Source organism: Pseudorca crassidens, chromosome 4 (genome assembly GCF_039906515.1).
Source record: "Pseudorca crassidens isolate mPseCra1 chromosome 4, mPseCra1.hap1, whole genome shotgun sequence".
NCBI lineage: Eukaryota > Metazoa > Chordata > Mammalia > Artiodactyla > Delphinidae > Pseudorca > Pseudorca crassidens.
In genome coordinates this window covers 150,386,087-150,401,412 of record NC_090299.1, presented here as the reverse complement: position 1 = coordinate 150,401,412, position 15,326 = coordinate 150,386,087, and the positions used below count along the sequence as shown (strand labels likewise).

Below are 15,326 nucleotides of genomic sequence, written 5' to 3'. Positions count from 1 at the left end.
ACCGCAAAAAAAAAAAAAAAAAAAAAAAAAAAAAACTCCCTGCTTGATTTGGCTTGGAAGACTTTGAATCATAAATATTCTCTGATTTCACTTGGATTTTAAGATCCACAATGGTCTCAGGCTTATATGAAAAATGAATTAGTGATAAAAAATTACATGATTAATGATGTATTATATTACAAATATTAAATGTCTACACTTTTAGTGAAGGGGGAAAAAGAAATGGATTGTTTATAGTCTAGAGAAGAAAAAAGTCAATTTCTTTCTTTTCAAATAACTAGTTTTGACGGTATTGTCTAATATGTCCCATATTAGAACACAACACTTTAGAGTTTTAAAAAGTTATAAAGAAAACTTACTAATTAAATTATTTTAATTGGTGTTATATAATTTGGGCTCTGTTATCAATGAATAGCCTGAAGGGTAAAATTGTCCCTTTCATATATATAAGGACTTTAAAAGTCATACATTTAAAGGAAAAATTTGTATTTTCACACTGCTTTAGACATTAAAATTAAGTAACAGAGTCTTTTCCATCTCTGGAGAATAAATAAGATTTAGGGATTTTACTTGTAAATTTGAAGTACAGTACATATTCTGAAATATTTTTTACCAGAATAAGGTATAATATTCCTTATTAAGCATTTAATGGCTTTTAAGAATCCAGACATATAGAGAACATTTTATTTATTATGCTTTGATATGTTATCTTCCAGTGCTAGTTTTATCAGCAGTGTACTAGAAAACCTAGCATTAAAAAAACCTACTCTAGACCAGAGTAGGTTTTTTTTTTCTCACAACTTACTCATCTATTCTATTTTTTTTTCAGAGTAGGTTTTTTTAATGCTACACTTTAGAGTGAAGGAAGTCAGAAAGAGAAAAACAAATACCGTATGCTAACGCATATATATGGACTCTAAAAAAAAAAAATTGATACGATGAACCTAGTTGCAGGGCAGGAACAAAGAGGTCGACATAGAGAATGGACTTGAGGACTTGAGGTGGGAGGAGGAAGCTGGGGCGAAGGGAGAGTAGCATCGACATATGTACACTACCGAATGTAAAATAGTTGGCTGGTGGGAAGCAGCCGCATAGCACAGGAAGATGGGCTCCGTGCTTTGCGATGACCTAGAGGGGTGGATTAGGGAGGGTGGGAGGGAGGCTCAAGAGAGACAGGATATGGGGACATGTGTATGCATACGGTTGATTTGCTTTGTTGTACAACAGAAACTAACACAGTATTGTGAAGCAATTATACTCCAGTAAAGAGCTACCAAAAAAAAAAAAAAAAAGAAAAACTACTAATATGACAAGCTGCCACACCAGCAATTGTATCCTGATTTGAATTAAAATGTTCATTCAAAATTTTTATCTTCCATGATTTTTCTTTGCATGCTTTGCTTTAAATGGAGATCAACTGTACATGGTGAGAATCACTTCAAATAAATTTCAGGGATAGGACAATCTTAAGGGTGATCATAAGGAAAAATCATCAGACTGAGTGCAAAAAAAGTTAGTAGAATATTTAAGGAAAGGGTTACAAAGCAAAACGATCAGAGAAATAAGTTGAAAGCTGATACAACTACAGAAGGAACTTAAATGGTATACAGAGTTGTTCAAATTTGAATTCAGAGGGATAATCATATGTAGTCAATGCAGAAAGACAGAGTGTAAGTAAAACATCTTATATCCTCTTACATGGACGTGTAAAGAGAGTTGGAGATCGTTCTCCTGGTCCTCTTTTGTAACAGAAGGCTGAGCATATGCCCAGCTAAACAACTGTATTTACCAGCCTCCCTGGTATAGTTATTGCAATTATGGCACATCAGTGACCTATAAACAGTGTGGGGCTTCCAGGAATAAGTGCCGTTCATCTTTCACCTGCTTCATACTACTGTGAGCCTGAATTATAGGTTGATAGAATATAGATTGGTGACTGGAGCTCCTACGGCCCTCTTGAATCCTGAAATGCTCTTGGAGACAAAAGCCATGCTCTTGGAATGTCCGAAAAGATAGGAGGTTGAGTTCCAAATGTCTCAAGGAGCAATCATGTCAGCTGTGGACAGTATATTTTATTAACAAATAAACTGCTGTCCATTTAACCCACTGTTTTGTCCAGCCTTCTACTAAGTGCTGGACACAATTACTAATACAGGTTAGATAGATGTAGAAAACAAAAATCCCAGAACAAATACTAAAAATGAGAGAACGAAAGGAATCTACAAAGCCCGGGATTTCATTTCACATGAACTTTCAGCATTTCAAACATTTCATATCAGTGATATAAGCCACAGTAACATTTTTAGGAGAGTAGCCTAATGCCATATTCAAACCAATTTGAGTTTCATGTAAATAGAGTGCCAGACTTAACAAATAAAATATGACACCCAACTAAAGTTGAATTTCAGAGAGGCAAGAATGATTTTTATATAAGTATATCCCATGCAACATTTGGTACATACAGTAAAAACTGATTTATCATATATCTGAAATTCAAATTAACCTGGAAGTTCTGCATTTTATCTAACAAGCCTACCTATAAAGTTGTTGAAATTTATAGTAATATTTATTACATTACGTTATTTTCAAAGAAATAATATTTTCATGGGGCTTTGTTATTCAACATGATCAACAATATCATATCGAATCAAGCTACTCAGTGATATGAAAATAGCGTGTATTTTATTGAGCACTTGTTATATGTCCTTGAATTTTGTAATAATCCCTTCTTTGTAGATGAAGAGACAGAAGCTTAAGCTTCGATCAGTACATTGTGAACATACAACTAATAAGTAGCAAAACTAGGACTGGAATCTAGGTTGGTATGACATAATTTTTTTTTTTTGCGGTACGCGGGCCTCTCACTGTTGTGGCCTCTCCCGTTGTGGAGCACAGGCTCTGGATGCGCAGGCTCAGCGGCCATGGCTTACGGGCCCAGCCGCTCCGCGGCATGTGGGATCCTCCCGGACCGGGGAACGAACCCGCGTCCCCTGCATCGGCAGGCGGACTCTCAACCACTGCGCCACCAGGGAAGCCCTGGAATATCTTTAAAGCAGGGACTACTACAAGATTGCTAATATGGAGATATAACAGCATGATCTTAAAGCTTCATTGAATAGGAAAAATCTTCCAATTTCAGAGGCTATAATTGGATAAAATTTTGTTCTGGCAGTTTCTGCAAGTTTTCACACTCCCTTATTGCTGTATGTAACTTACATTGATTCACATTCTTTCAGGCAGGTTGGGTGTGTCTGTGCTCCATGAAACATATATTAGAAGGAAGAGAAGGAGAGACCAAAAAACAAAGAACCTGGTTCAACTGAACATTTACAATGTATTTCATCGAGTGTTATCAGCTGTAAAATACTTTATCTCATCAGCTCTCACACAAAAATGAGTTCATTTTATTAGTATACTCAATTCACAGATAAGGAAGCTGTGGCACAGGGAGGTTAAATAAGTCACTTGAGGGCACATCACTCCCAAGAGACTTTATATTAATTGGAATCCAGATAGTCTGAATCCCCAGCCCATGCTGCAAACCTCTGTATAATCCTTCCTCCAGTAGTTTCTGTGGTGTCCTTTTTAATCATTTGGTGTAAAACAGAAGACAGGCAAAATGAAAGTCTTCAAACATCAATTGATCATGAATCAATCTCACACAAAACAGCAGAGTATAACACATCTATTTGTAATATATAGGAGACAGAATTATTTGGGGTACATTTTACAAAAGGCAGCAGCTACAGAGCTTCTCACTTACATGCAATGGTTTAGCTCATGATGTAGAGTAAATCAGGCCGTGTAAACATCCCAGGTGTACCACTTAATAGCTTACTAACCTGCAGTGAACAACTCTCTTAGCATAAATCCCCACATGTGTAAATGGGGACTTATTTCTTGCTTCATGGAGTTGTTTTTAGGGTTAATGAGATAATGAGGTTATAAGAACTAATATGAATATATCCTATTAAATAAACAAAATTATCTTTGCAATGCATGGGAAGGGGATTCAAAGTGTACTCACAGGACTTCTTCACCTGAGAATAGGAGTAAGTGGATATAAAAGGTGAGGGATAATTATGCTTTTTTAAAAAATACGTCTATATTATTTTAATCTTTTGCAATCAGAAGGTATTCATGTATTGAATAGGTAAATAAATACTAAATTTTATCTTATATATATTAAGTAATCAGAAAGAATATTGAAAATTGTTACTGATTCCCTTTGACTTAAAAAGCACTTAACTTTACACAATTTAATAGACATTAAACCCACTTTTGTGAAAACAGACAATATACTAACAGGGTACAAAAACTGACTCATATCTGAATTTTTGAAAGTCTTCTTTGCTTATAAACAAAGCAAAATGTATTTTACTATAGTAAGATTATCTTGATCTTTCAACATGTCATAAATCCATATAGAACAATTAAAAATACATTTTAAGGAGACATAATAACAGATATTTCTTAACATTAAATTCAAAATATAATTAGACAACATTCATAGTGGCAAACAATAGGACATATTTTTCTAGTTTTAAGCAGGAAAGGGGTTTAATAAAGATACTAGGAAGGTCATAGAATAAGCAGGATATCAGCATGTCAGCTTAGGGAATGAGAAGCCAGAAAAGGTGCACAAGCCACATACTGAGACTGGCCAACTGGAAACCCTGCTGAAGCTGAACACTGACCAACTGCAGAGCTTTTGTCACTGATGTCCTTGAAAGTGGGATCCTGCTGCCACAACACTCACCAGGAAGGATGGGCGGAGAGAGTGGATTCTGAAAAGCACCTGCATTCCCCTGTTCTTGCTTATAAAAGGAAATCTTTCTCAGCATCCTCTTTATTAGAGCCTTATTCACATATCGGCTTCCTAACTGGGAGAAGGTGGATTAAGTAAGATTTTGGCTTCCACCTTGGGGTTAGCAAAAATCAAAGCATTGCTAGAATATCCAAAGAGGTGTTCAAAAGGTGTTGGGTGACCAAAAATCACATCAGATGTCCACCAGAGACAGTGCTGAATATATGTATATAATATATAGTTTATTTATATGCTGAAGTCTTTATTTTAGCAGACTTTAAGCAGAAATAAATATAAGGAAAAACACCAGTGAGATTTTATAACTGTTTTATTTCACATTTTAGTTATACTGGTAAATGCAATTCAATGTATTCAGATAATTTGACAGGTGATGGCATAGCACTTAATGAAAACACCAGAAGCATATTGGGAAGTTGAATAAATATCCCTGTTTTCAAAGACATCTTTGGATATTCCGTGGAGCTTTATTTGAAAGGCTGGTAGTTCTGTGTAACTATAGATTATGAACACTTGTTTAACTCAATTAAGTATGCCTTGAAATGAAATTGAAACTTTCTCAATATTGGAAATATGATTTTTTTAAGTTCTCAATATTTATCTGCTCTATGAAATATATCCAAAATACCTTCATCCAGTAAAAGTTAATTTATCGATGCCAGAATTCATCTAACATTTACATATATTTTAGAGCTCTAACTTACTTATAATCCTTTTTTTCTGGAAATTTCAAGATTCTAGAACAGTCAAGAATAAGAAAGTAAGCAAAATAATTTACATGATCCATGCACAAGAATATGTCCACTTTTGCAAGTTGTCCACAGACTATAGCTCTGTGAATATCATCATATGACTTACATAGTACGTACTCCCCCTTATTCTTGAAACAATTCAAATGAGCTTATGTTGAGGTATTCAAACCAAAGCATCATAGAGTACATAGGCTTCTTTAAAATAACAGTGGTAAGCTTGATAGTAAGGATGAAAATAGAAAATAAAAGATAAAATGCAGAAAGTGGTTTAAGATGGTGGCATAGAACTTACCTCTCCCCACAAGCATACCAATTCTATAGTTACAGATTGATCAGTTCCCTGTGAAAAACAGCTGAAATCTAGCTGAAAAGCTTCTCCACAGCAAAGGACCACCTCGAGATGGTAGAATAGGCAGAGACAGTCTCCCACAAATGTCACACACCCAGTGCAGAAACCCCCAAGCAGGAGGAAACTCACAATTATAAACTTCACCCTGAGGACGGAAGGGTTCGAGCCCCATCTCAGACACTCCCAACCTGGGAACCTGCACTGGAGAGATGAGCCCCCAAAAGTCCAGCTTTGAAAACCAGTGGGGCTTATGTTCAGGTGACCCAAAAGGTTCTGGGGAATGGAGAGTCTGTTTTCAAAGGCCTCATGTACAGACTCACTTACACCAGGACCCAGTGCAAAAACACCAATTTGAAAAATGCCTAGAAGACATGTGAAGGAGATTTACTAGCTAATCTTAAAGTGCCTCCTGGGGCACAGGAGTCTGTTGGGGCTTCCTCTGGGGATGGAGGCAGTAGTGGGTGTCATTTTTGCTCTCTCACTCCAACTTGGTAGAGCCAGCACTGGTGGGCACCAGGTTCTGTACTCCCTCTATCTTGCTAGTGCTGGCTGGCTTGCCCCACCTAGATACTCTCCCAAAACCTTACTGAAGGCAATGATCTCATGCCACCCCTGAGCCTGATGTGGCCCTGCTGCAGGCAGTGGGCTTACCCCAGCCCTGCCCCCTCTAAAGTCCCACTGAAGTTTGTGGCTTTGTCCCACCCACAAACTCTCCTGTGACCCTGCTGAAGCTGGCTGCTGACTCCAACCCCAGGCTCCTCTGTGGCCCCACTGAAGCCAGCGGACACACACAGTCCACACAGTGGACACCCCTTGAGCACCAGGCTTGGGTGGCCAAGGGAGCCTATATTTCTGGCCCCCACAGGACTGAAACAATTGGAGGGACAGATTTTGGCAGGTTACAACCCCCAGGTCACAACACAGACACCCTCAGACTTTCCATGACAAAGGTCTCTTTACCTGTCCTGGAGCTTGAGGGACAGGCTTGAGGGGGCAGGCTTCAGGATTACCAGACATGTAGAGGCTGCAAAGGAGCTCTCAGGGAATGTAGGCTGGGGATGCCATCTTTGTGCTCTCCTTTGGCCTTGCTACAGCTCACTGGTACTTTCCAGAAAGGACCTTATATACTCATCTGGAGCCCTAGTTTTCTCAACTCTCTCCAAGGGAAAATCTTCAAATCACCTAATCTGGAGGCCAGCAGGGGTTATGAGGTAGTCCCACAGGACTGTATATATTTGCATATTTTAAAAGCTGCTACCTGAGTGTCTAGTTTTCAATTAGCCTAAAACTAGCAGCTGACAAAGATCCCTTCATGTGAAACACTGACAAGGCTTGGCATGACCTCAACAACTGAACCTATCAAGAATAAGTTGGGCTGATAAGACAGCCACAAAGGTTCTAGAGACAACCAGAGGTAGGGCAAAGTTGAACAGTAACATTGCCTACACAGGGCTATACCTTCAAGACTAGGAGAGGTCGAGGTTTCACCCAATCCATAGAAACAAATAAAATAAAGAGAAACAAGAACATGAGAAAACAAAGGAAAATGTTCCAAACAAAAGAGCAAGATAAAATCCCAGAAAAAAAGAAAAAACTTAAAAATAGAGATTAATAATTTACCTGATAAAGAGCTAGAAGTAACTGTCCCTGAACATGGCAGAAGAGTGGATGAACACAGTGAGAATTTCAACAGACATAAAAAATATAGGAAACTACTAAATAGAAGTCACAGAGCTGAAGAATACAAGAACTGAACTAAAAATACACTAGAAGAATTCAAAAGTGTACTTGATGAGGCAAAGAACAAATCAGCGACCTGAAAGCCAGAACAGTGGAACTCACCCAAACAGAGCAGAAAAAGAAAAAAGAATTAAAAAAATAAAAATAGCTTAAGGCATCTATGGGATAACATCAAGCAGAATAACATTCAGATTATAGGGTTCCCAGAAATAGAAGATTTAAAGAAAAGGGCAGAAAATGTATTTCAGGAAATAATGGCTGAAATCTTCCATAACCTGGGGAAGAAAACAGACATCCAGATCCAGGAAGCACAGAGAGTTCCAAAAAAGATGAACTAAAAAAGATCCACACCAAGCACATTATAATTAAAATGTCAAAAGATAAAGGAGACAATTTTAAAAGCAGCAAGAAAAAAACTACATTTTACATATGAGAAAAACCCCTCTAAAATATCAGCTGCCTTCTTAACAGAAATTTTATAGGCCAGAAGGAAGTGGCATGATATAGTCAAGGTGCTTAAAGTGAAAACCAAAAAGAATCTAACTAAGAAGACTCTACTTAGCATAGTTACCATGTTATCATTCACAATTAAATTGAAGTAGAGGTCAAAAGTTTTCCAGACGAGCAAAAGCTGCAGGAGTTAATCGTCTCCAAACCAGCCTTATGAGAACTATTAAAGGGACTTCTTTAAGCTGAAAATAAAAGGCACTAACTAGCAGTAAGAAAATATAAAGGGGAAAAAATCTCACTGGCAAAGGCAAATATATAGGAAGTATAATGGACTAACCACTTATAAAGCTAGTATAAGTTTAAAGACAAAAGTAGTATAATTATTAACTATAACTATTATAATTAGGTAAGAAACATGCAAAATAAAACAATGTAAAATATTACATCAAAAATATAAAACATGGGGGGTGCATAAAAATGTAGATTTTTAAAAATGTGTTCAAATTTGAGTTGCTTTAAACTTAGACTCCATACCGGCTCTTATATGTGAACCTCACAGTAACAACAAAGCAAAAACTTATAGTAGATAGACAAAAGACAAAGAGACAAGAATCTAAACATAACACTGAAGAACATCATCAGACCACAAGGAAAGAGCGCAAGAGAAGAAGAAAATAACAAAAAGGAACTGTAAAAATGGCCAAAAAAACAAGTGGCAAAATGGCAATAAGTATACACCTATTAATAATGACTTTAAAGAAAGTGGACTAAATAAACTAATCAAAAGATACTGAGTGACTTAATGGATTAAAAAAAAACAAAAAACAAGATCCATCTATATACTGCCAGCAAGAGACTCATTTCAGATCTAAAGATACACACAGACTGAAAGTGAAAGGATAGAAAAGACATCCCATGCAAATGAAAACAAAAAGAGAGCTGGTGTAGCTATACTCATATCAGACAAAACAGACTTTAAAACAAAGACTGTAATAAAAGACAAAGAAAGGCATTACATTATGATAAAGGGGTCAATCCAACTGGAAGATATAATACTTGTAAATATGTAATCACCCAACAAAGGAGCACCTAAATATATAAAGCAAATATTAACAGACTTAAAGGGAGAAATTGACAGCACTGAAATAATAGTAGGGAGATTTCATATCTCACTTACATCAACGGACAGATCATCCAGAAATAAATCAATAGGAAAACAATGGACTTAAAAATACATTATAGCAGTTGAACTTAATAGATATATAAGGAACAATCAATCCAAAATCAACAGAATACACATTCTTCTCAAGTGCACATGGAATTTTCTCCAGGGTAGATCACATATTAGGCCAGAAAACAGGCCTCAATAAATTTAAATAGATTGAAATCATATCAAGCATCTTTTGTGACCACAATAGCATAAAACTAGAAATCAATCACAAGAAGGAAACTAAAAGAGTTACAAATACATAAGATTAAACAACATAATACTGAACAGCCAATTTGTCGGAGAAATCAAACAAATACCTGGAGACAAATGAAAATAGAAATGCAACATTCCAAAATTTATGAGATGTAGGAAAGTCAATTCTAAGAGTGAAGTTGAGTGATATAGGCCTACCTCAAGAAACAAAAATCTGAAATAAACAGTCCATTCTTAAAAGTAAAAGAACTGGAAAAAAAGGACAAACAAACTCCAAAGTTATTAGAAGGAAGGAAACAATAAAGATCAGAGCAGAAATAAACAATATAGACACTAAAAATTTAAAAAATGGAAAAGATCAGTGAAACTAAGGGTTGTTTTTTGGAAAAGATAAATGAAATCAACAAACCTTTAGCTAGACTCACTTAGGGAAAAAAAGAGAAAGAGTTCAAATGAATAAAATTATAAATGAAAGGGGAGTTGTTACAACTGATACCAGAGATATACAAAGGATCATAAAATACTACTATAAATAATGATACAACTAACAAATTGGACAACGTAGAAGACATGGATAAATTCCTAGAGACATACAAGATGAAAACAAACATAAAATCTCTCAACGAAGTGAGTATAGAGCAAATATATCTCAACACAATCAAGGCCATATGTGACAAACCTACAGCTAACATCATACTCAACAGTGAAATGCTGAAATCTTTTCCTCCAAAGTCAGAAATAAGACAAGCATGCCCACTCTAGCCTCCTTTTCTCAACAAACGATTGGAAATACCAGCCACAGCAACTAGGTAAGAAAAAGAAACAAAAGGAATCCAAATTGGAAAGGAAGAAGTAAAACTGCCACTATTTGTAGATCACCTGATACTATATATAGAAAACCCTATAGACTCCACTGAAAACCTGTTAGAACTAATAAATGAATTCAGTAAAGTTGCAGGATACAAAATCAATATACAGAAATCTGTTGCCTTTATATACACTAATAATAAAATATCAAAAAGAGAAATTAAGAAGAACCCAATTTACAATTGCTTCAAAAAGAATAAAAAAATTATACTTAGGAATAAATTTAACCAAGGAGGTAAAAGACCTGTACACTGAGAACTATAAGATACTGAACTTAAAGAAGGCATGTATAAATAGAAGGATATTTTATGTTTACTGATTGGAAGAATTAATGTTAAAATGACCATACTACTCAAGGCATCTATAGATTGAATGCAATTTCTATCAAAATACCAATAGCATTTTTCACAGAAATAGAACAAATAATTCTAAGATTAGTTTGGAACCACAAAGACCTTGAATAGCCTAATTGCTCTTGAGAAAGAAAAATAATTCTGGAGGCATCATGCTCCCTGATTTCAAACTATACTACAAAGTTATAGTAATAAAAACAATATGGTTTTGGCATAAAAACAGACACACAGATCAATGGAAAAGAATAGAGAGCCCAGAAATAAACCCATGCATATGTTGTCAATTCACTTATAACAAGGAACCAAGAATATGCAATAGGGGAAGGACAGTCCCTTAAATAAATTGTGTTGGGAAAATTGGACAGCCACATACAAAAGAATGAAATTAGACCACTATCTTATACCATACATAAAAATAAACTCAAAATTGATTAAGGACTTGTATATGAAACCTGAAAACATAAAAACTCCTAGAAGAAAACATAGGTGGTAATCTTCTTGATCTCAGTCTTGTCGGGGACTCTTTGGCTCTTACCCCAAAAGCAAGGCAACAAAAGCAAAAATAAACAAGTGAGACTACATCAAACTAAAATGCTTCTGGAGAGCAAAGGATACCATCTGCAAAATAAAAAGACAACCTACTGAATGGGAGAAAATATTTGCAAACCATATGTCTGGTAAGGAGTTAATACCAAAAATGTATAAATACTTCAAGCATGTCAATAGCAAAACAACAAACAATCAGTTCAAAAACATGGGCAGAGGATCTAAGTAGGCATTTTTCCTAAGAAGACATACAGATGGACAACAGGCACATAAAAAGATGTTCAACATCACTAACTATCAGAGAAATGCAGATCAAAACCACAGTAAGATATCACCTCACACCTGTTAGAATGACAGTTATCAAAAAGACAGGAAATAATAAATGCTGGATAGGATGTAGAGAAAAGGGAACCCCTGTGCAGTGTCAGTAGGAATGTCAGTTGTTGCAGCCACTATGGACAACAGTATGGAGATTCCTCATAAAATGAAAAATAAAACTACCATATGACCCAGCTATTCCACTTCTGTGTATTTATCCTAAGAACATGAAAGCACTAATTCTAAAAGATATACGTGCTCCTATGTTTATTATAGCATTATTTACAATAGTCAAGATATGGAAGCAAAGTATGTCCCCATCCATGGATGAACAGATAAAGAAGACGTGCTATATATATACAGTGGAAAGCTGCTCAGCAAAATAAAAAGAAGGAAATGTTGCCATGTTCGATACCAGACCAGAGGGTGTTATGTTCAATGGAATAAATCAGACAATTTCACTTGTATATGGAGTATAAAAACAAAACAAAAGAACAAACCCAACAAAACAAAACTCATAGATACAGAGGACAGATTGGCAGTTATCAGATTGGAAAGGGTAAAGAGGTTGGGGAAATGGGTGAAGGGGGTCAATTGTACGGTAATTGATGGTAACTAGACTTATTGTGGTAATTGCTTGTAGCGTATACAAAGATTGATTTTGTTTATGTTTTACGGCTGAAACAAATATAATATTATATACCGTTTTTACCTCAATTTTTTAAAATGCATAAATGTAGACACAACAACCCATAATGCAAACCTAAGATGATTTTGTCAAGGGCCATACCTCTCAAAGAATCTTGAATGCTCCTGAAATTATAGCTGTTCTATGGCACAATGTTCTTGATATCTTGGAGAATTAAAAATTATTCTACGTATACTCTGAGGAAATTTCCCAGATGTAAGCAAATTTAGAAAACTTTTAATAGAAGTAAAAAAATCTAAAATGGAGAAATTTTCTTTTTTGAAGCATTCAAGGACACTAACAAGAATATTAGTAAAATGTAACAAATAAGAGTGACTCTCTTGGGCTTGTGTTTTGGGGGTTCTTTATGAAGCAGCAAAGAATAAGTGGATAGGTGATGGCTTTCTTGAGTGAGAGTAAAGAATATCTAAAATTTATATGCAAAGACATTATAGAACCCCAAGATCACTAAGGTAAAGGATTCTCCCACCTCATTTCCACAGACAACCCATAACATACGATTTTTACTTCTTTTCATTATCCAAGATGATGTTCACTTCTTCATGCTCATTTTCAACAGAAAGCATGGAAGGAAGAAATTAATTCCCTGGAGTTTGTTCAGCCTTTGTTTCACCTTTTGGGCTGTACACTCTTTGAGTTTAGATTCTGATTCTCTAGGAATAAACCTGAGTGATGAACATGTTCCTTCATTCCAGAAAAATAAATCATTTATTTGTTTTATTAATATTTATTGTTTGTAATACATTATGAAGTATTTGAAGCAAAAACTTCCTTTACCCACCTTAACACTTCATAAGCTATAGGGTGTTGCTCAACTGTAATAGCAAATACGTAGAGATTCATTGTTGGTAATTATAGAAATTCTTAGAGCCAGACCTTTATGGTTTAAGTTTCTGTGATCCCACCAACACAATGGTATATAACCTGCTTACCACGCTTAAACAAGTGATTTGGATGAACTATTAGTGCCTCCCAGACAGTAGAATGGATATGAAAATGTTCCAATAATTCTCTTCAATTCTACATCTTATTTCATTAAGCTCCTCAGACTTCACAAAGTCTAGAGTATATCATGTGAAATACACAAATTATACACAACCTCTATTTATGTACTCACATTGATGTCTTCCAAATCTAAGTTGTTTAGAATAATATTGTTGCGTTTCCAGATGATCGGAGGTCTGAGTTCTCCCTGAATGGCACAGCTCAGAACTGTGCTCTGTCCCACAGTTGCTGCTGTGATGCTTAGTTTCTGATCTTCAGGCAGACTCAGCTGGATAACCTCTGTAAAGATAGTATCAGGAATGTTGATGAGCATGTAGTTTTGTAAAGTTAATTAGTATAAAGTTTCTGAATACAAGTAATTAAGGCTTTTAATTTGTATAAGATGGAAAAAGCTTGTGATGAAATGAAAAAAAAGTAAATTGTTTCCAATAAAAGGTCAGAATGACATTTCAATTTAACTGATTGACAGGCATCCTCATGAGGCAAAGCACTATTAAACGTGAAATGAATATCAGAAGTAGAGTTATAATAAGCCTGGCAGATTGCACCCAGAAGAGAGAAATTATTTAACTGCCAAATCAACATGTAGTGTGTCATTGGCATCATTGGCATTGAAATAAAAATGCTGTTGTTTATTCACTGATAGATTTATATTGTGGGTGAGGTGAGATCATTGCTGGCTGGCTTCAGAGAACACTAGCATAGCTGAATGGGTAAAATGCCATCACTATGCTGGGAACAAAAACTGACTCTAAAGGAATAAGATATATTTGAGAAGTTGAGGGAGGAAAAACTGAAGTTCATCAACTAAACAGCAAATTCCTGAAATTCTGTCAGCTGCCTTTATCAGACAGTGTGGGTCCAGTACAGTTCTTTCCTTATTCTTAAATTTTAAAGTTAAATATATTTTTAAATAACCATTAAACACATTTCTCCTAGTAATGATGCCACAGCAGGAAATATACTTTGTGACCTGGATCCTCTTTCCTGTTTCCAGACAGTCCTAACCAATCTTGGGAATGAATCATGACATTTATATGATTGTCCATGGTCACCAGAGATGCCTGGGATAATCCCACCAGTCTTTATCCATGTGACAACTGCCCTTTAGTTTTCAACTGACACTCGCTGACACACTATTGTTTCTATATTATGTTGAAGTCTTGCCTTGTGACTTTGCTCAGTCTCAGCCAGGTGAGAAATACCAAAATCACTATTCTTACTGAAATTTCCATGTGGGTGGGGAGACCATAATTGTCCTTTGTTCCTTTGTTGTGGTTGATGATATTTTTCATGATGGAGGGGTTGACTGTCCAAAGTGGTGGCTTTTAATTTGCAATAAATATGATCAGGTACAATCAGAGCTGTATCCTCCACAAACCCCTCTTCTTCCCTTCCATCATTTGACCTTCTTTTTCTCTCTTTCTGAATCCTATCTTCCTCTTAAGGAGGAAAAGAAATGCTAATCAAATGATTTTTATAGACTATAACTGTTCAACAAAAAGTTCTTTGAATTTTTGGTACCGCCACAAACTGTAATGTCAAAAAATGGTACAATTCTTTGTCTCAGAAGGCCGGGATTGAACATATAATCCCTACATGCACTTGTTAAGTGTTGATGTTCCACACCATTATCTGATAAAAATAAGCAGAAGGAGATTGACCCTGTTATACAGGATCTTGTCTTTAAAAGCCAAGTTATTTAAGTCATCATTGGTTTGTGTTGTCAAAGAGTGGGGTAGGCAATCTTTTGAAATTTCAAAATCCTATGAGAGAGACTCAGTTCAATGTATTCTTTTGATTTTACATCACTAAGAGAAATAATAGAAATGGGGAACAAACATCTTGGTCAGTCTTTTGTCTTGACAGTTTAATTTTTCCTAATGACATTTCCATATTCACATTGTATTTCAATGTTTCCTGAGTAATAAGACCACAGGGAATGTGTTCAATCTTCTTTTCTTTAATACCCACTCTGTTATACATATT

General features: G+C 35.7%; 1 protein-coding gene across 4 annotated transcripts in view; it reads right to left on the bottom strand.

Moving 5' to 3' along the window:
• The window catches only part of FSTL5 (follistatin like 5), a 676,350-nt gene that overhangs the window by 207,845 nt on the left and 453,179 nt on the right, over window positions 1-15,326 (bottom strand). For all 4 annotated transcript variants that reach the window (XM_067737033.1, XM_067737032.1, XM_067737031.1 and 1 more), the window contains exon 7: window positions 13,450-13,616. In XM_067737033.1, the coding sequence (XP_067593134.1) occupies window positions 13,450-13,616 (167 nt within the window). The remainder of the gene's footprint in view (window positions 1-13,449; window positions 13,617-15,326) is intronic.